Source organism: Papaver somniferum, chromosome 8 (genome assembly GCF_003573695.1).
Source record: "Papaver somniferum cultivar HN1 chromosome 8, ASM357369v1, whole genome shotgun sequence".
Taxonomy (NCBI): Eukaryota; Viridiplantae; Streptophyta; class Magnoliopsida; order Ranunculales; family Papaveraceae; genus Papaver; species Papaver somniferum.
This window is the reverse complement of record NC_039365.1, coordinates 73,465,370-73,487,859: the sequence shown is the minus strand read 5'-3', so window position 1 is coordinate 73,487,859 and position 22,490 is coordinate 73,465,370. Positions and strand designations below refer to the sequence as shown.

Genomic DNA, 22,490 nt, shown 5'->3' with positions numbered 1-22,490 from the left:
ATAAGCCCTGCCGTATGTATGCACAAAATCCGTTTAGAGGAAAATGCAAAGCCTACAAGGGAAGCGCAACGTCGTTTGAACCCTCTAATGATGGAAGTTGTGAAAAAGGAGATACTCAAGCTTTTGGAAGTGGGTGTTATCTACCCTATATCCGATAGAAAGTGGGTGAGCCCGGTACAAGTAGTACCAAAGAAATCAGGCGTAATGGTGGTGGAGAATGATAGGAATGAACTTGTCCCAACTCGTGTGCAAACTGGTTGGAGGGTTTGTATTGATTACATAAAATTGAATGACACCACTAGGAAGGATCATTTTCCATTTCCTTTTATAGATCAAATGCTTGAACGTTTAGCTGGACACTCTTACTATTGCTTCATTGATGGTTATTCAGGTTACAATCAGATTGTGATAGCACCGGAGGATCAAGAGAAAACCACTTTCACTTGTCCTTTCGTTACTTTTGCTTATAGAAGGATGCCTTTTGGCTTGTGCAATGCTCCATCTACCTTTCAAAGGTGTATGGTAAGTATTTTTTCAGAGTATGTTGAAAACATTATCGAAGTTTTCATGGATGACTTTAGTGTCTTTGGTGATTCATTTGACCTTTGCTTGAACAATTTGTCATTAACCATTGAACGATGTGTTGAAAAAAATCTTGTGTTGAATTGGGAGAAGTGTCATTTTATGGTAACTCATAGCATAGTTTTAGGCCATATAATATCTTCTAAAGGCTTGGAAGTCGATAAATCTAAAATAGACCTTATTCGTGCTTTAACCCCTCCCACTACAGTGAGGGAGATACGATCTTTTCTTTGTCATGCAGGTTTTTATCGTAGATTTATCAAGGATTTTTCCAAGATAGCATCACCACTTTGCAACTTATTGCAAAAAGATGTGGTTATTAACTTTGATAAAAAGTTTGTGGCGGCATTCAATTGTTTGAAAGAACTTTTGATTTCAACCCCTATCATTAAACCACCGGATTGGAGCAAGCCTTTTGAGATCATGTGTGATACAAGTGAATATGTGGTTGGTGAGGTGCTTGGGCAACGTGTGGGGAAGATACCTCATGTTATTTATGCTTATAGAACGTTAAATAAGGCCCAACAAAACTACACAACCACTGAAAAAGAGTGGTTAGATATTGTTTTTGCTTTGGAAAAGTTTCGCTCTTATCTAATTGGTACAAAATTTGTTGTCTTTTCTGATCATGCAACACTTAGGTACTTGCTAATGAAGAAAGAAACGAAACCGAGGCTCATACGATGGATTTTACTCTTGCAAGAGTTCGATATTGAAATCAAGGACAATAAAGGAATTGAGAACACCGTTGTGGATCATTTGAGACGTCTTTCTGTGGACAAGGAAGCTATCCCATTGCGTGAAAGTTTCCCGGATGAGCAATTATTCTCAATTGCCTTTGGAGAACCATGGTATGCCGACATTGTCAATTGTTTGGTGTCGAAACAAATCCCAAAGAACTTGTCTCGTGCTGAGAGGAACAAGCTCAAAAAGTTAAGTAACCAATACATATGGGATGATCCATACTTATGGAAACAAGGTAGTGATCAAGTATTACGAAGGTGCATTCCCGAATCTGAATTTAATTCTATCTTGTCTTTTTGTCACTCCGATGCTCGCGGAGGACACTTTGAGAGTAAGAGAACCGCTTGCAAGGTACTTGAAATTGGTTTCTTTTGGACAAACTTGTTTAAACTTGTGATAGGTGCCAAAGAACATGCAATCTAGGTGCTCGAAATCAAATGCCACAAACTTTTATTCAATTTATTGAAGTTTTTGATGTATGGGGCATTGATTTTATGGGTCCTTTTTTCAACTCCCATGGGAATTATTTTATCTTACTTGTTGTTGATTACGTCTCGAAATGGGTGGAATCTAAGGCTACCCCAACTAATGATTCTAAAGTGGTTTCAGATTTGTGTAAGCTAATATTTTTGAAAGGTTTGGAATTCCAAGATCCATAATTACCAATGGGGGTTCACACTTCAAAAACAGTCTCTTACGAAGCTTGTTGAAAAAGTACAATGTGTTGCACAAGATTGCAACACCTCATCATCCCAAACAAATGGACAAGCCGAGGTTTCTAACCGAGAGGTGAAATCCATTATAGAGAAGATGGTGAATCCAACAAGGAAGGATTGGATCATGAGACTTAATGATGCTTTGTGGGATTATAGAAACGCATTCAAGACACCTATTAGGATGTCTCCCTTTAGTCTTGTGTATGGTAAACCTTGTCACATACCCGTTGAAATTGAGCATAAGGCATTTTGGGATATTAAGCAATGCAATATGGAGATGGATGGTCCTGGAAAGCAAAGGAAGTTATAACTCCAAGAGCTAGAAGAGCTTCACAACGATGCATTTGAAAGCTCACGCATTTACAAGGAGAAAACGAAGGCATTTCATGATACTATGATTTCTAGAAAACAATTTTTTGTTGGGAAGAAAGTTCTTTTGTTTAATTCTCGCTTGCATTTATTTCCCGGTAAATTAAGGTCACGTTGGGGATCGGACCTTTTATTGTTACTAATGTGTTTTCTCATGGTGCAGTAGAAATTCGTAGTATTGCTACAGGAAAGGAACTTAAATTAATGGGCACCGGTTGAAACCATATTATGAGAACTTCACTTCCGAAGTTGTGGAAGGAGTTAACTTTGTGGAAGTACTCCCTCTGGAGGAGGCTTAGCAAGCAAAGAGATAGTCAGGCTGACGACTTTAAACCAAGTGTTAAATGGGAGGGAGCCCATAGGATGAGTATTTCTTGTCTTATTTTTATTTTCTTGTCTTGTATTTTTTTTCTTGTCTTGCATTTATTTTTTTCTGATTTCTTATCGCATTATCATGCAGGATTTCCCACCTTGACTTACTTTGGATGACTCAATTTACATTGAGGACAATGTAAAGTTTAAGTGTGGGGGAGTGGTTAAGCATTTGCATTGTAAAATTTTCATGATTTTTCAACTTTTGTGTAAAATAGTGAATAAGAAACTCTAACTTGTAGTTAGTTTAGAGTCACATAGTATACATGGCGCTAAGATTACATCGAGATTCTCATAAGAGTGACTGAACTTAGAGATGACAGAGAACATGATCGGGTTTCTTACTTGTATGAGAGTTAAAGTTGGATTTAACCGTGCCAGTGGAAAATGAGGTGCAGACTGAATTCGGTATTAGAGTTGTGGTCCCCTATAGTGGAGACTACCCATGTTACATCATGAGAGGCACCGAGCTTCACTTCTTTGTACCTGTCTAAATTTTTGCTTTTAGAATGTGTGTCACCGTACGTAAACTCCGGGTAGAATGGTGAGCTACCAAACTGATGCAGTTTTTCAAGTGGTAAATAAAGTTCGTTCAAAGACTTGTAGAGATTGATTTTAGACTTAATACTAGAAAATATATACAAAATACTGTCACGATATCGAGAGGTACTAAGACTCAAGATTCCACCGATTCTCATATTCATGTGGTTCAACTATCAATTCCAGACAATTATAGCTCATAACATAATAAATATTGACTCTTTATTCTTTGTCAAGGTAGATTTTATAAAAGATTGACTGTAAATCACAAGCATGACATATCAAAAATATTAAGACCAAGCATACGCCATCAAACAAAATCACAATCAATTAAGAAAAATCATGAATCAATTTAAAATGGTGCAAAAGTCATAAGGAATTAAATAGATTTACCACATGCGTAGAGAATGGCTTCCTCCATCACCCCAGTGTTGGGTTTTAGCTCTTCATGGTGAAAACACGCTCAAAATAATAATCCATAGCACAAAAAGGTGTTTTATTGAAGAAGAGGTATAAAGCAGTGTGTTTGTAACAGTTATAATTGTTACAGAACCCACTGTTACAGAGAACCCTAAGAGAACTGTTGCGAACTTAGAATAATTGTTGGAAAAATTGTTACAAATCTATTGAGTTTGAAAGTATAGATCATGGTTTCTGCGACTGTCCAACTGGGTCCTATGTTCTTCAGCTCGTATTCTTCTTCACCAGCAGAGAAGATACTCTGCAACTTCTCCTGCAGCTCCGACGTCTCCTCTGCTTCACCCCCAAACTCTCCTCCTTTGGCCTTGAACTCTAACCACCCTATATATATTCAACAGGCCAATCAAATCTCGGTGAAAACTCTGGTTTCTTTCGGCAAAAGTCTCGGCAATTTTCCTTTTCTAGTTCTTCTCTTATGCGGTTTCCAGCTCTTTACAAACTCTAAAGATAAAATGAAATCTGTATAGAATATTTCTTTCTTTCCTCTCACGTATCTTTCCTTCTTTCAAACCCGACATCGGATAATATTTTCACGTCCCCTGTTTTGTTGTCGCGAAAATCAACTGCCAAACTTTGTCAAACAGACTCGAGCTCTTATTTCCCCTCCTCAGACTCACCACCGGCTGCAACAGAAGTACCCCGAAGCAATCAAACTACGGAAAATATCCGAGTATATCTCTTCCTAAAATATCCAAAAAATCCCGTGAATATCTGTGTCCCTCTCACGTCTTCTAATTTAGGAAATTCAGTGAAACTTGCCTTCTTTTCACTACTGGATATCCTTACTGACCCTTTTTACTGGATATCGCTCAAATCACATTCAGACAATTACACAGGTGGTAGAAAAGTTTCCCGCCAAATTTGATTTTTCAAACGGAGATGATAACCTCCCCCTATCCAGCAGTGGTTTCCCTTTAGCAGCTGCCTGAAAATGGATGCCCCTTGTCCAAAGTGAGAGTCTGTATAGTAATTTTCTCCCACGAGCGCAAAAACCACTTTTTTAGCCAATTTCGCCGCAAAAGCTTATTTCTCCAAAAATACCTACAGGGACATAAAAAGCCATAATAAATATAAAATCGAGCACTAATAATATATACAATTGAGATTATATAAGACACAAAAATGTGCCTATCAAATACCCCCAAACTTATTATCTGCTAGTCCTCGAGTAAATTAAATAAAATAAAATCCTAAATCACTGACGCAGGCATCGTCGATTGCATTTAGCGTATGCAATAAGCCTTTAAACCCCTAAGTGTCCCTAGTGGCGGAGTGTTGTCTCTAGAGGGATTACAAGAGATATACCCACAAAACCTTTACACTCCAGACCCTAGCTATCTAGGCAGAACCTTGTAAGGCACTAAAGAATCTTCTTGGTTGGCATACTTATTGACTACAGGAAGAAATACCCTGATGTGAAATTCCAATTGTTGTACACGAGTTTCAACTCAAGCATACTAAAATTCATATAAAGTGACAGAGCTCTACTCAGATAGTTGCACTATGGACATCAATATTCAGAGTCAAACCAATCACATGGATAGATTAAGAGATGGATATAGAAAAACATAGATGGTTTTGATGTTTACTAAGTGGACGGCGTTTCCCATATCTGTCTGAAGGCCTCCGCCAAAATGAACCTATCCTAATGGATTGAGATACTAGTCTGACTAATATCAACACACTGGCATATACAAGGGAACCAGTGGTCGATAACCTAACTCTAGGTCAACACAACTTGCATACGCAAGGGTACCAGTGGTCGACTTTATTGAATTTATTCCTTTTGGTCAAATGGTCTGGTCTCAATTTTTTTTTTTGGTATCTCAATCACTCTAATTCACCCTAGCATTGGTAACAACTTGAATCGTGGGCCCCACCTAATCACTTAGAGAAACATAGTTTAAAAACAAAACAAAATAAAAATAGAAGTGAAAAGGACTCAACGAGATATGGTGAAACTATCATGTTATTTCTAACACCTGAGCTCTGTGCTTTTATGAATAGACTCTTTAGATGTTGCCATCTAATCAGATTGGTTCCTCAACTCCTACAACCAACATGCTTCCATCCACTTAGATTAGTTAGTGCAATCCTAAATAGGCATAAATTTCTAAGCTCTGGAGTTTATTTATTCATACTGCAACTAAAAAGTTTCTCCCATACCCCCAAACTTAAATCTAACATTGTTCTCAATGTTCTAAAGATAAAATTAAAAGCATGAACAAGGAGAAATTATTACCATTTGAATCAAAAGAGATAAGGAAAGATATTACCATGTTGCATGAGATTGGGTTACCTCCCAAAAAGTGCTAAATTTAAAGTCTTCAGCCAGACGTCAAATACCACAAAATGGCTAATTACCTTTCAAATCATATATCAATAGTCGAAACAACTGTGGGTCAACAAAAGCAAATAAAATTGCCACAATTATCAGACAACTGCACCAAATCAGAAAAATGAACAGACATAGCACATCCTCATCCAAGGTTTCCTGCAAGACAACTGGGTTTTTTTGTTGTGCCCATTTGGGCTTCATATGAGTGTTTGACAAATTGACTCATTCGAACAACAAGTCTTTAGAATTTCCTCCTGGACAATATCAGTAGGATCCGGTTGCGGAGTCGGAAGTGACTCAAGTAATACCTTAGGTACACTAGGCTCGAATCCCAAGTTAGGGACTTCTTACGGAGATAATTGACCATTACTACCCCCAAACTTAGGGTAGTCAGTATTCTCGGACAAACCTCTAACTATTGCTTGAATTTATGGATCCTCAGAGTCTTTAAAATACTCAAGAGCTTCTTCTAGTTCATTACCCCAAACTTAGGGTCAACACTACTCTCCGTAAGGCCTAACACTATGGCTTGAATCTCAGGGTCCGTAGAGTCTTTAAAGTACTCAAGAGCTTCTTCTAGTTCAAAAGTTTGGTCACATAACTGACTTAAGAGAATTTCCTCATCAAGTTCATCTAAGGAATCACCAAATAAAGTGTCGTCCCAATTATCCTGAGTTAGATCCTGAACTAAAGTGCTAATCATATTCACTTCTTCTAAATCATCGGAAGGTTGTTTATTAACATTAAATACATTTAGTTCAGTGGTCATATTACCAAAGGATATGTTTATAAGTCCGGTCCTACAGTTGATGACAGTGTTAGCTGTGGCTAAAAATGGGCGACCTAAAATCACCGGTATTTGAGCACTAGGATCCTGAACAGGCTGAGTATCTAGAACAACGAAATCCACTGGATAAATAAATTTATCAACCTCAATCAGAACATCCTCTATGACACCACGAGGTATTTTGACAGACCTATCAGCTAATTGCAATGTCATTTTAGTCGGTTTCAACTTACCAAGACCTAGCTGGTTGTATACATGATAAGGGAGTAAGTTCACACTAGCTCCTAAGTCAAGAAATGCCTTATCTATTGAATAATTACCGATCACACAATATATGGTGGGGCATCCAGGGTATTTATACTTAGGGGTTGTTTGGTTCAGAAGGATTGAACTTACCTGACCAGCTAAAAAGGCTTTCTTATGGAAATTAAGCTTACGCTTTCGTGTACAAAGGTCCTTAAGGAACTTGGCATAAGCAGGCATTTGCCTAATTGCTTCTAATAAAGGGATGTTAATGTTTACCTGCTTAAATATCTCTAGTATTTCGTTGAAAGTCGACTCTCTCTTTGTTGGAGCTAACAACTGTGGATATGGGGCTTTGGGTACAAAATGAGACCTGTCGGGAACCACATTGGCATCACTAGAAATTTTATCGGTTTCTTCAGTTAGTGGCTCCTTCTGGGGATCATCTTGGGAACTAGAAGGTGGATCTACAGTATGTCCACTATTAGGCTTGGCTACCCTATTGTCTACCGTTTTACCACTCCTAAGGGTTGTGACAGAATTCACTTGATTAAATGGTTTTGCACCTACTTCATGAACTCCTCTAGGGTTGGGGGTAGTCTGACTATGGAGCCTTCCGTTATCTCTCTCACTTAAGGTCTTACCTATTTGGCCGACTTGAAGTTCTATCTTAGCAAGGCTCTGAGCAGTAGTTTGAAAGTTCTGCTTGGTTTCCTGCTGAAAACTAATTTGGCTTTGTGCTAACATATTCTGAGTTTTTGCTAACATCTTAATAGATTCCTCTAAGCTAGTCGTTTTATTTTCTGGGCCTGATGAAGAAAAAATTCTTAGTGTAACCAAAATCTGGGGGAGCATTAGAATTACTAAACTGACCTAGACTCTGGCCCTTAGACCATGAAAGGTTCGGATGGTTTCTCTAACCAGGATTATAGGTTTCTGAATATGGGTCAAACTTCTGACGGTTATCATACCTAGTGTTATTATAGAGAGCATTGTCTTGCTCTTCATTATTCTGGCCTTCCCAAAAAGGCTCCAATCTACCACTAGTGTGACCCACTTCTAAAGCTTCTAACCTTTTCGCTATAGCAGCAATTTTGACATATGATTCAAAGCTTCCTTCTGCCCTATTAACGTTTCCTCTTCCTAGAAGAATTGTTTTCTGGGGTACCCTATTGCTTTCCCATTGTTGGGTCTTTTCGGAGATTTCATGCAAATATGTCATCGCATCATCAACTGTTTGGTTTTCAAACCCACCTGTACACATGGACTCTACTGTAGTTGTGGTGGGATAATCTAAACCCTCATAAAGGATCTAAACTAACCTAACCTTTTCTAAACCATGATGAGGACATTGGGATAATAAATCATTGAACCTTTCCAAATACCTATACAAAGATTCTCCCTCCTGTTGTGTAAACGTGCAGATTTGCGTCCTAATAGACGAGGTTTTGTGCCTAGGGAAAAACTTGTTCAAAAAGGCAGATGTAAGTTGTTCATAGGTTTCAATTGATTCGGAAGCCAAACTATACAGCCACGACTTGGCTTTATCTTTTAAGGAAAGGGGGAATAACCTGAGTTTTAAAGTATCATCATCAAGGTTTCTTATTTTCAGGGTACTACAAATTTCCTCAAAGTCCCTAACATGAAAATAGGGGTTTTCATTTTCTTTTCCTAAAAAGATTGGGAGCAACTGTAAGGTTCCAGGCTTAAGTTCATAATTTTCTTCAGTTTCAGGCAACCTGATACACGAGGGACGAGTAGTCCTAGTAGGATTCAACAAGGCTTTCAAAGTTGCCATTTCTGGCGCTATTGGACTATCAGGGATTCTTTCCTCAAACGGACGTTCACAAACGGAATCTTCACGAATCGGACTTTCTAAATTGAGGTAATCAAGACGCTTAGAACTACTAGGTTTCTCTTTAACAAATCTACCTAGGGCGTCTCTTTTACGTTCAGGCATGCAACAGAATAAGGTAGGGAATTCTATGCAAACACAAAACAAGGATGACTCAACCAAATCAAACCTAATTTTCTAGCAAACAAAAAGCATGATAGTTCCACTTAGATTGTTTCTAGACCAGCTTCTATTCTTTCGAAAAGGAACTCGTTACAATCTGAGCAAACCCCTCTGGAATCAATCCGAGTCAAAGTAAGTTGAATCGAGGCGAGGGAAGCTCAGTGGAGATTTGATACCCAAGGCCTCACCGGTTACAAGGCGGCACAGTCACGCATTCAACTCACAGAAACTATCATGAACTTCGAAGTATGCTCAAAAGAGTAACCAATATTTTTCGAACGACTTTCCTATTAAGCTCGTTACCCTATCGGTCTCGTTCTAGTCAAAATTTTAGGCTTAGGTTCGCGTTTGGTTTCGTTTTCCTAAGGCGGGCAAGAAGAGAACGGTGATGAAATCCGAACCCTTATCTTGTATGGCCAGTCCTTGCCCTTTACTAGGAAATTAAAGCAGTCGTTTTCAAGTCCTCAGTATATATGCAAACGAAGGAATACAGTAAACCCGCTGACAGGGGATTCGCGGGTGTTTCGAAAAACTTACCTCACGTACCAGACGGGTGAAGAACCGCTGAAGTCGACTCGGGCCACGACTCCTATGTCATGTACGAACCCGAGGGGCCGAGGCGATATCATAATCACCGTCCTTCTCTGCACACAGTTTTTATTTAAACCAACCCTTCCGTAGGGTTTAAAAATAATAATGTCCCAGTCCAAAAATAAAGTCCAAAAAGTGTCCAAAAATAAAAAGAAAAATTACAAAAAATAAAACCCTATTTACAGTTTCTAAAAATAAACCAAAATAACTATATACAAAATCTTCTTCTTCACTCCTTTCGGATTCCTCTTTTCTTTCCTTCTTTGGCGATGCTTTCCTTTTATAGCACTTTTTCTTTCCTTGTAGCTTCGCTCGAAATCTGAAAAGAATCAAAAAATACCAAAGGCGTAAAAGAGAACAAAAATTCTAAAAGAAATAAAATAAATCTAAAACCTAAAACCTAATACAAATCCGCATCGGCGGCGCCAAAAATTGATGTAGTTTTTCAAGTGGTAAATAAAGTTCGTTCAAAGACTTGTAGAGATTGATTTTAGACTTAATACTAGAAAATATATACAAAATACTGTCACGATATCGAGAGGTACTGAGACTCAAGATTCCACCGATTCTCATATTCATGTGGTTCAACTATCAATTCCAGAAAATTATAGCTCATAACATAATAAATATTTACTCTTTATTCTTTGTCAAGGTAGATTTTATAAAAGATTGACTGTAAATCACAAGCATGACATATCAAAAATACTAATACCAAGCATACGCCATCAAACAAAATCACAATCAATTAAGAAAAATCATGAATCAATTTAAAATAGTGCAAAAGTCATAAAGGAATTAAATAGATTTACCACACGCGTAGAGAATGGCTTCTTCCATCACCCCAGTGTTGGGTTTTAGCTCTTCATGGTGAAAACACGCTCAAAATAATAATCCATAGCTCAAAAAGGTGTTTTATTGAAGAAGAGGTATAAAGCAGTGTGTTTGTAACAGTTATAATTGTTACAGAACCCACTGTTATAGAGAACCCTAACAGAACTGTTGTGAACTTAGAATAATTGTTGGAAAAATTGTTACAAAGCTATTGAGTTTGAAAGTATAGATCACGGTTTCTGCGACTGTCCAACTGGGTCCTATGTTCTTCAGCTCGTCTTCTTCTTTACCAGCAGAGAAGATACTCTGCAACTTCTCCTGCAGCTCCGACGTCTCCTCTGCTTCACCCCCAAACTCTCCTCCCTTGGCCTTGGACTCTAACCACCCTATATATACTCAACATGCCAGTCAAATCTTGGTGAAAACTCTGGTTTCTTTCGGCAAAAGTCTCGGAAATTTTCCTTTTCTAGTTCTTCTCTTATGCGGTTTCCAGCTCTTTACAAACTCTAAACATAGAATGAAATTTGTATAGAATATTTCTTTCTTTCCTCTCACGTATCTTTCCTTCTTTCAAACCCGACACCGGATAATATCTTCACGTCCCCTGTTTTGTTGTCGCGAAAATCAACTGCCAAACTTTGTCACACAGACTCGAGCTCTTATTTCCCCTCCTCAGACTCACCACCGGCTGCAACAGCAGTACCCCGAAGCAATCAAACTACGGAAAATATCCGAGTATATCTCTTCCTAAAATATCCAAACAATCCCGTGAATATCTGTGTCCCTCTCACGTCTTCTGTTTTAGGAAATTCAGTGAAACTTGCCTTCTTTTCACTACTGGATATCCTTACTGACCCTATTAACTCATAACAAGCCCAATCAAATCCAACTGATCCAGAAAATCCGAGTAAATATCGCTCAAATCACATTCAGACAATTACACATGTGGTAGAAAAGTTTCCCGCCAAATTTGATTTTTCAAACGGAGATGATAACCTCCCCCTATCCAGCAGTGGTTTCCCTTTAGCAGCTGCCTGAAAATGGATACCCCTTATCCAAAGTGAGAGTCCGTATAGTAATTTTCTCCCACGAGCGCAAAAACCACTTTTTTAGCCAATTTCGCCGCAAAAGCTTATTTCTCCAAAAATACCTACAGGGACATAAAAAGCCATAATAAATATAAAATCGAGCACTAATAATATATACAATTGAGATTACATAAGACACAAAAATATGCCTATCACCAACCTCCCACCAATAGAAGCACTATTTTGATCTCTTGACTGCTATTTTATCAATTATGATGGTGACATCGAATTGCTAACTTAGACACCACTTGTAATCTTGTTCGCAGTTAGCACCATCCACTTTATCTCTCTCTACACCAACAGGTCCATAGAAACACCATCATCATCAACAAGAGGAGCATCAAAAATTCGAAGGAAAGTTGAAGACGTTCAAGGTTTACAAGCAATAGTACATAAATAAGAAGATTTCAGATTCAAGTAAAGCAACAAGACAGGGAGCATAATTTTTACAAGTTGAAGACTATTGTACAAGAGTGAAGATTATCAAGATGAGAGTCAAGAAGTTTATGATATCGAGACATACAAGTTGTGAAAAATCAAGCGGTAAAGTACTTACACCATGGTTTTTGTACTTGCATTTTTTTATTTTATTCTTATTTGTCAGTTTGTATTTTATTTTCTCTTGTCTCAAAAAAAAAAAAAAAAACTTGGGATATGGTCATCATTATGCTAGGTCCCTTGTCAAAAAAAACAAAAACAAAAAAAAGACAAGAGAAAATTTTATTAGGTTCATCATTAGTTTAAGTATTTTGTTTGTTGTCATTTTGTATTTACTTTATTTATTTTGCATCTTACAAGAAAATAAAATAAAATAAATAAATAAAATAAATAAATAAAATAAATAATTCATTGCACATATTTTGGTTTGTTTAGGTCATTTTTGGTTTTGTATTCATTTAATAAAGCCAATGGAAGAAGAAATATTCATAATGAAGTTTCAAGCAACAAGGAGTTAGAGGAAAAGAATCACATTGTCAAGATTCTACGAAGTTCAAGAATTATCATCAAGAGTTGAAGACCGAAGACGAAGATGACGACAAGGATTGAAGACCAAAGACATTTCTATGGATGCTGTGAGAGTGGTGCTAACTGCAAGCCGAACGGATAATGAGGTAAGTAAGCATATTCCCACCTTCGTTAAGTGGTTGATTTCCTTTCTTAGATATCGTCAGAAAAAAGGGTTTTCAAAATGATAAAAGATGTGGGTTTTCAAAACAATTTGGAGGGTTTTTGCCTTCCTACCATTCAAGGTGTCGCGGGATTCTCTCTTCACTCCAACCTGGACACATGTGTGACCCATAAAAAGCTATTTATCATTGAGAGCAACTTCATAAAACCCTTTGTTGTGAGGCAGAGTCGAGACTTTTGATCACTCCGAACCCGAATTTCTTTCGAAAAGGGATGGTTATTTCTCTCTCAACTTTTAAGGATGAGATTGTGTTCATTTATGTGTCTAACTTCTTATGACTAGTGCAGAATCTCTATGTCTTCATAGAGCGTTGGATGTTATCATTTCGGAGAACTAGTAAGTTGGAAAAGTAGGTTGTGTGGGTATATCTCTAGTAAACCCTCACGAGAGTTGTACGTATATTTTAGAACAAGTTTTGTTTCATTTGCTCGAGGACTAACAAAGTCTAAGTGTGGGGGAATTTGATAGGTCTTGTAAAACACCTAATTTTATATTAGGTGCAATGGAGTCCTTTTGATCAAAAGAAAAAGAAATCGTACATTTGGAACGTAAAAGGCAAAAAGGTCAATTCACGGCGAGTGATAATTGGAGCCAGCTAAAGTGATGCAGCAAAAGAGGTGAAGAATATCCGTCAGTTCCTCGCAACTGACAATTAAGCAAGAAAACAGAGTAGGCAGTCAGTTCTCTAAAACTGACAAGCCAAATATCACTTTGTGGCCCTTATCAAGGAGTGCAGGGTGCCAATATCAATTTTATTTATTACAGCCTTCAAAACCTAGAGAATTCTCCTCATTATTGTGTCTGTCTGAAACTGAGAGACTTGAGGAAATAGAGGCGCAGTCGAGAGTAATTCAGAGATCCATGAAGTTTTGATCGGAGATGAATATTGGTTTGAATTAAATCTATATATTACACGAGAAGATTGTGGTGGTGAATCTGAGCATTTACAGAGAGGAAGAAGGTTTATTGCGAGAAGAACTAAGATGAATCCGCTGCTACTAGTAGGTCAAGGAAATGGAGGAAGTAATGAAGATTAGGAGATGGGTTTGTCGGATTATTGGGTTTGATGGTGTTGAATCTGATGATGGTGCTGTAATGAGAAGAAAATGATGTTAGGGTTTCTAAAGAGAAGAAGAAGATGATATCAGTGGAGATGTTCATGGGATTCGATGGATTTGAGATTGAGGCCTAAGAGATGAAATCCACGGGATTAACGGCTGAAGTTCTTGTCGATTTTGAGGAAGAATTGTTAATGGGTTTGATGGGTTATTTCAGATGGATCTGGTGGAGATAATTGTGCCATGACTTACAGGGAGTTGGTTCCTTGGTATGGATTTTGAATGTCAACAGGTTTCTTTAGAAGCTAGGGATCAAAATTGATAGTGAGTTGGAGCAGTCTGTGGTGTTTGAACTCAATTGAAAGAATGGGTATCTGCTGTGGGGATTTTCAAGGATAGAGAACAACTCAGGAAGAGATTGCAGTGCAGTGGACTGAAGTGGAATTAGGAGCTGATGCTGTAAAGATACAATGGGTCAAGGTGGTGCTGCTGTAATGCTGCAAGACTCTGCAATGTAATGAAGATGTTGCAGGCAAGGACTTGTTGCTGCAGTGAGAGCTTTAGAGATTGGTTTTGAGCTGTTGAAGTGCATGTGGTCTTGTAGATGTGCAAGGAGAAGGTTCAGGCTATGTGTTGCTGCAAATGATGATGAATTGTGCTGGAAATGAAGAAATCAAGGGAGTGATGATGCTTCAATGCAGATGGTAGAGTTCAATGACAGATATAGAAGCTGAAATGGTGGTGATGAACTATGTGTATGAGCTGTATGGAAGTGCAGGTTGTGGCTTGAATGGATTACTAAAATGAAGCTGAGATGAATTGAGGTAATCTGGTGATGTTGGTTCGTGTGAACAGTTCTGGTGGAATGGGTGTCAAGAAAAAGAAGGTGGTAACTGAACTACTGGAGATAGATGTATGTCTAGGCTTGTGTTGGTGCTGGTAAGGGCCAGAGTTACTGTTGAACCTGAAGTTGAGACAAGGAACAGCAGGTGGAATGTGGCTCGAATGCTGTTGCAGGAATGGAACCGTGTTTTGGTGGTATTTGCATCTGGGAGTTGAAATGGAAATAATAACTGTTGGCTTGAGCTTATGGTGGAAATGAAGCAGGTGGTTTGGTGTTGTTGCAGTCTGAAGCAACTGAGGATAGGATATGGAGATTTTAATGGCTGTGACTTGGTTATGTGGATGTTGTTGAATGGGTAGAACTAAAGGCATGCAGTTAGAGCAGTTACAGAATGGTTGGATGGACAGAGTTGAAGCTGCAGCTGTGAAGGATGCACAGCCATCATGGCTGGATATGAGTTGGTGATGCACAATGATTGTGCTGCATAAGTTCAGGCCGTGCAAAAGCATTCAGCTCTGACTCAGGTCTGACTAGACCATCTGACTCACTTCAACTCGGTCTGACTTCTGAGTTGACCCGAGTTGACCCCCTTGAACAGTTTTGACCGGTGATTTTTACGGTTACCTGAGATGACTTTTCGGCCAAGTTCCGGCCATTTTACCAGTTGTCCGGCGACTACTTTTGGGACATACTTTCACATGAGTTTTTCTCACTTATGGGCTTGTTGGACCACTTGGACTTTGGGCTTTGAAGACCTAGTTTTGGATAGATGAAAAGCTACAAAAGGAGAAAGTTTCTACTTCTTTTGGGAGATGACGTATATTTTCTACTTGGAGTTTTGGAGGAGAGCGGCGATTCTACTAGGGTTTGCTTTTTGTTTATTTTTCATTTCATTATTTTATGAAAATGATTATGATGAACTCCATTATTATGAGTAACTAAACACAATTATTGGTTATGGGATAAAAATTGATTTCTCAAGCATGATATTTAAATCAATGGATTAGTTTTGTCTCAACTTTATTGTTTATGATTCATTATTAATATTGTTGCATGATTTGAGTGCTAGTTTGATTGAGTCCGGAATCAATTAGATTGGTCTTCATTTCTACTGTTAGATTAGGTTTTATTATACGAAAAAATGAAAATTCCTGATTACAAGTAGCATAGATGTGAGTAGTGCTTGTAGTGATATATCCTACTAGTCACATATGAATCATAATCTTTGTTAAATCGGATTAGTACTTTTACACGTTCGGTTGCTTTGATTAGTCTTATTCCTAGGGCTGCACAAGACCCGCCCACGATACCCAAACCCACCCGTACCCGCTAAATTCGTGGGTTTTTAATCCATACCCGCCCGTTGTGGGTGCGGGGTTGGTTATGAAAAAAACCCGCTGTCTGTGGGTGCGAGGTTGGTTTAAGCTAATACCCGCCCATACCCGCCCAAAAAACCCGCAGATTATATACCATTAGATAAAACTAATCCTAGTCGTCCATTATGAAACCCTAATACTAGTAGATAGGATAACTGATAACCCTCATTCACTTTCTACACTCTTCTCTCTGTTCGGCCTCTCCTCTTCTTCCTCCTCAGTTCTTCTTCTTCACCTGCGAACGACAATTACCAGAAATCTTCACCAGAAATCGACAACAACAACTTCGAATCTTCACCAGAAATCGACAACAATCGAAAAATCAACAGATTTAACACTTAATCTTCATCTGTGAACTTCCTAGATATGAATATTTTGGGGGTTTTGGTTTCTTTTTCTCACTTAATCAAGGAGAATAGAAGTTACTCTAAATACTTGAATATAAAGCGGGTTTAAACCCGTTTAAACCCATACCCGCCCAACCCGTAGCGGGCGGGTAACAAAACCCGCCCGCTGTTTGTGGGTGCGGGGTTGGTTATGAAAAAAAAACGCAGTCTGTGGGTGCGAGGTTGGTTTTAGCTTATACCCGCCCATGTGCAGCCCTACTTATTCCATAAAACTTATTGCTTTTAGGGAGTTAAATTTAATTTTGCTTTTACACTTTAGGTTGCTTTCTAGGTAGAATTCACATATGCATCTTTTAATGTGGTTGTGATGAAATCAGGGAATTAGCGGGATATTCTTGCGATCAAGGTATCCTAGGACTTTTAATAAATGAGAGATCAAAATATCAATTCTAGTCATTGATGAAAATACATGTTTGTGAATGATACTATCCCATGATCAATATCTCCTCCTTATTGATTATTCCATTTATTTCATTTGCTTTCAATTCATTTTTATTGCTTTGATAAAATAAAAAAAAAACCTTGGTTTCTAAGAAACTGAAATTGTTTAACAACAAAAGCCTCTCTGTGGGAACGAACTCTTTCTTATCACATACTATATTTACATCTAGTTGAAGTGAGAAAGTGAAATTATTTTTGACGCATACGACTGCGATCACTGCGCCCCCTCGTGAAAGATATATTCAATGTCAAACGTTAGATATGTAAACTGAGTTTATCAACACTAACTTGTAACTTCTAATTGATTTCACTAACTTCTAACTTCTAATTATACAAAAACTGATTCATCAACAATCAGTATTCTCAAAATAATTCTTCAACAAGGAGTATTATCCAAATAATTCTCCTAATAATTCATCCAAACTATGAAATAATCCAGAATAATTCAAACCGAGAACTGGTTCATGCAAAGTACATTGAAGCTAGAAAAAATTAATTATAAATCTAACTTTGAATCACGAGCAGATCTAAGTAAAACAAACAAAATTCAAAATTCAAAAACTGGAGATTGGAGATTGAAGAATACCTGTTTAGGAGATGAATAACGATCTCGAATTCAAATAATATGTAAATGAACCAATAAATCCAGTAGAATCAAACACAGAATCAAGCTTCCAAAATCTCGATCTCTGCAACAGAGAAAACAAATAAACTGAAATCAAATATGAAGATTTAGAAACTACAAATCAAACATGCAAAGATTCTATAAATTTCTTCTCATCTTCAATCACGAATCACCATTACCAATTTGTTGCAGAAAAACAGATCGAGAAATTTCTGTTGAATCTGTTGTTGATGAAGAAACTGCTTTGAGATCTGAGATTAAAAGATACGAACGATCAAATTGATGAAAAGAGATTCAGTAGAAGAAGAAGCTTTTCTGGAGATTAAAACCCTAGATTTCAGAGAAGATTTTCGAATTTATTTTTCTTTCTGTTTTCAGCTGAAGAACGGCGTCACTTTCTCTTTCTCTCTCTCTCTCTTTCTATTTTTCTTTCGGTTGATAACTGAATTTTGGTTTTATAATAATAAATACACAAAATTGTTTAAAAAGACCAAAATAAACAATTTCTTGGTGAAAAAGACATCTAGGTTTTGATACTGTTTAAATGGACAAAATGTTAAAATAGCCAGGATGTAAACAGTTTCATCCTACCCATTTTCAAATATTTTTTCTTAATTTTTAATTTACATCAGGATGCATCCAGTTTCATCCTCGCTATTTTTTAAGTTTAAGCCAGGATGAATCCAGTTCCATCCTTGCTATTTCTTTTTTGTCCATTTCGCCCATAATAATTTTTACTCATCCATTAGAACCATGTTTTAAAAATATTTGGACAAATGACTCATTTTTCGTAATAAATATATATGAAGGGTATATTTGTAATCTTGTTGAATCTTTAATGGACCCCTGATGGGCTTTGGATGGAGAGGTGTATATTTGTTGCTTCATAAGGGTAATTTTGAAGCCCCTGAAAAGGAGGGTCATTTATATAATTCCCACTATTGTTTTAGATTCATAAAAACCCAAGGTGACCAAACTTGTGGTACAAAAACCCCACTCAAATGTTGGGATTCATTAAAACTCCATCTTACCTAAATTGATATAAAAACCCCAGATTTTAAAAACTTAAAAAAACTCCCAAATTTCAAAATTGGTTTCATCAAATTTTATGATGAAACCAAAAATTGGTTGGTTTCGTCCAATTCTATAAGGTTTCATCAGAATTTTGTTTTTTGGGGTTTTTGTGTTACTTTTGTTTTGACGGGTTTTTGGTGGATGGATAGTGACACCTTTAAGATTATAACTCGCCGACCGTTAGAATAGTTAAGAAAACAACTAACCCGTTTTAGAAATGTTATTTTTGGACCCCCGACTACAAGGCAAGGTTTCTAAGCTCAGTTGTTAGCAATTAAGTGTTAATCTCAACTTGTTTAATTTGGATCCATGGAATGGCAACAACTAATTCTCCGATATAGAGTTCTAACAGTTTTAGTGCAAGGATGAGGCTTCTTCATAACACTATTTGGTGTTTTTTGAAAGGAAAGAAAAAAAAGTAAAGGAAAAAGAGACACCACCCATGAGGATGAGCTCATGAGCATCAAAATGCTGGTTAAGAAAACGCTATAGCATAATACTGCCTCTGTTTCAGGAAAGAGTTACCATCACATTTTCAATTTAGCCTAAAAAGTGATGGTAATTCCTGAAACGGAAGGAGCGCAACATACTCAACATAGACTTGTCTGATCATCACTCTAATAAAGAACCGAGCTGGAGATCACAACTGCATACCCTTGCTCAGAGCCTCAGACGACTGATCTTCCATGAATCTCAAACACAACTTATTGCAACAGAGTTTTTCTCAAGAAAGTGCAGTCAAAATTTTCCGCAGAGCATGCTACCGAAGTTTCCACCAGGGGAAGGCTAGATGGTCACAAACTGAAACAAGTACACCAAGCTCTTTTTCGTTCCAAGCATTTTACTTCCAATTATTGTTTGCCTGGTCCCTGCACTACAAACCATGACGAACAGCCCAGACAACCCGAAGCAACCCTACTGTGGCGTAGTTGCAATAAAGAGTTAGAGATGATAAACAAAAAAAAGGATTCATAGAGTCATTGAAACCATTTGCTCTCCAAAAAAAAAGGTAGGGCATCTTTAATACACATTCTTGGTGCTAGTGCTATTTTGAACAGCCTAGGCAACCAGAAGCCTGCCCTACTGCGGTACACTTCTAATAAAGAGTTAGGAAATAAACAGAAAAAATGACTCATAAAATCATTGAAACTATTTGCCCTCCGGGAGAAGGTAGGGCACTCTAATACAGATTCTTCATGCTAGTGCTATTCTACCCGGCGTATAATCTCTTTTTCAAATGGAAAACTGGCATATACCTCCTTATGGAAAGAACCCAAACTTCTCAACCTCCATCAGAAACAGTCTACTGATCCTAAAAGCATTTCATAATCTTGTGGCTACATTTTGCTTTTCTACATGACAGCAGCTTATGTAGAAGTAATAATAATTAGCAAGAGTTGGGCAGTTATTATGATGTAAATCTAGGGCTATAAAAAGTTAAACAACAAAATACCGTATCTTCTTGGAATCTAGTGTTGATGCATGTATATAGCGAACATATAGAAAGAGTATGCCAAAAGGATTGTATATTGGTTTCACGCGTTACATATGAACAAACAGACAAAGTAACGAAACCAAGCTGTTCGAGTACAAAAATACAGTGATAAACGAAGAATAACATAAGTGAAAGATCACACATAACTACAGAAGTATTATGGTATCCCTAAAAGATAGAATAGTACATAAACATACCATGTTCCTACCTGGCTAGCTCAACCTTCCAAAATCCTTGATGACACATTGATGTCCCAGTATAATCATCCTAGGCATTACACACTTGGTCATTTTTCCAGTATTGCGAAATAATCACAATTCAAATTCGTCTTCAAGTTTCAAAGCTTCAGCTGCAGCTTCTTCTTCATCATCATCAATCATGAAATATGGATTATGAGCTTCAGGCCTAAATTTATACCCTGTAAACACATAGAAAGCCAATGTAGCTAACTCCCCCGCTACAACACTAGTCCAAAGGTATCGATACGAGGTAATTGTCTCCAATGCATATACCACAACTCTTGTGAAATATATGTAGCAAATAACAACAATGTAGTAATGCCTGAATAATGTTAATTTCATCAAATTCACAGCAGCTTTCCCATCAGTTCTAGCAGCTTCTCGGAGATTCTTAATCGACCAAACAATCGGGAAAAGCACTGCACAACAACAAACAACATCCACGAGTAGAAAAACTTGTTTCCATGTAATCCAATCTTGAGCGTAAGGCCCACTTTCATCAATCACAACTTGAGCAATATTCGCAACAACTTGAAGAGGGATTACAATCATTAATACTTTCTTTTCCTTATCTTGTAAATAGGGTTTCAAGAATGACCATCCAGTACCAATCAATACAATCAAAGTGAAAAGTGTAATTCCTTTCAGAAAACTGAAAATGTAAAACAAAACATCCCAACCATGAGCACTACCAGTCCGTTTAATATATGATTTATCTTCAGCTTCGCATAGCAAATTCAACGATTTCAATATCAAAACAGCTAACATAAAGTAATGTATATGATAAACTGTTGATCTTTTCTTGTATAGAAAATAAACCCAAATAACTGATAGTGAAAAATACGCCAAAAAGAAAAGAAAATAAACCCTAGGTAGAACAGTTTTTCCAGCAGATAAGTAATCACGATTACTATTCTTTCCATCAAGATTGTACATCTCAGATCTAACATCCATTGATACTTGAAGTTGAGGTAAGCAATTAGCAAAAACAAGAGTAAATTGATTAGACTCCGATTCAGAATACACAATTCCTAATTCTTTTGCTCCTTTGAGTTTATCAAAAGTATATACAACTTTAACAACTTCTGATTGAAGTGCACATGTAATATCGAGATCTTGAATTTGCTGAAGAACATGAATCCATGAATCTCTTGTACTTAAGAAAAACCCTATTTGTGAAAGATCTAATTCAGGGTTAGGGTTCGATAAAGTAATATGTCTTACGTTTAGTTCTAACCGACCTGTATGTGTGAAACCGAATTCGTCAAAGGGGATGATTGATCTATCATCAGAACGAATCTCAGAAGAACGAATCTCAGAAGAAGTGAATATGACGGAAAGGGAAATGATGAAGATGATTTGAAAGAGATGAGAGAGACTTGATGAAATCGCCATGGCAGTGAGATCTGAGAAGTTTTAGCGATCAAATCCCTCTCACTCTTACTCGATTTCGATTTTCTCTCAAGAACTCAAGATTTCTCTCACACTGATGTTTACGAAGCTTATGTCGGTTCCTTCGGGTTTTGATTCGATACTGGTTTTGTATTCGTTTGCCTCGTACGTGGAGAAGAATCGGAATTTATTTTCTTTAGAGCGTCCACAGTGGGCGACCAAACCCAAATTTTTGGTCAAAAAAACATGACGCAGTGGAACAGACTAAAGATCAAATTCCAGACTAAACCCAAATTTCGGACTATATTTGGTCTGGGACCAAGACCAAAACCAAATTTGGTCGAGCGAAGTTATAATGTCCGTTTGGAATGGGGCGGAGTTATAATGTTCGTATGGAGTGGGGAGAACAATTCATCAACCGCCCCATGAATAAGAAATAAAAATAAAAATTGGGCGAACATTTCAAATCCGCCTGAACAAACAAACAAAAAAAAAATATAATGGGGCGGACATTTCATCAACCGCCCCATGAATAAGAAAAAAACAGAAAAAGTGGGGCGAACATTTCAAATCCGCTCGATCAAATATAGTCGATCACCATAGTGTGACACCGCATACTAAACTCAAATTTGATCGTATTTTTTGATCTTTG

At 37.5% G+C, this 22,490-nt stretch overlaps 1 protein-coding gene and 1 pseudogene across 2 annotated transcripts; one reads left to right on the top strand and one right to left on the bottom strand.

Moving 5' to 3' along the window:
- Positions 1-8,505: 8,505 nt before the first annotated feature.
- On the top strand, positions 8,506-8,605 carry LOC113307113 (annotated as a pseudogene).
- A 10,582-nt stretch (positions 8,606-19,187) lies between these two features.
- Positions 19,188-22,006, bottom strand: LOC113301575 (protein GPR107-like). 2 transcript variants are annotated; one of them, XM_026550348.1, is made up of 2 exons: positions 20,416-22,006; positions 19,188-19,630 (listed from the first exon to the last, which is right to left on the bottom strand). In XM_026550348.1, exon 1 carries the CDS (start codon positions 21,839-21,841, stop codon positions 20,519-20,521), a length of 1,323 nt encoding a protein of 440 aa, XP_026406133.1. In that variant the 5' UTR covers positions 21,842-22,006; the 3' UTR covers positions 19,188-19,630; positions 20,416-20,518. The 2 variants fall into 2 exon arrangements, with proteins under 2 accessions (XP_026406133.1, XP_026406134.1); XM_026550349.1 differs by having other exon boundaries at positions 19,188-19,627.
- Between the last annotated feature and the right edge of the window lie 484 nt (positions 22,007-22,490).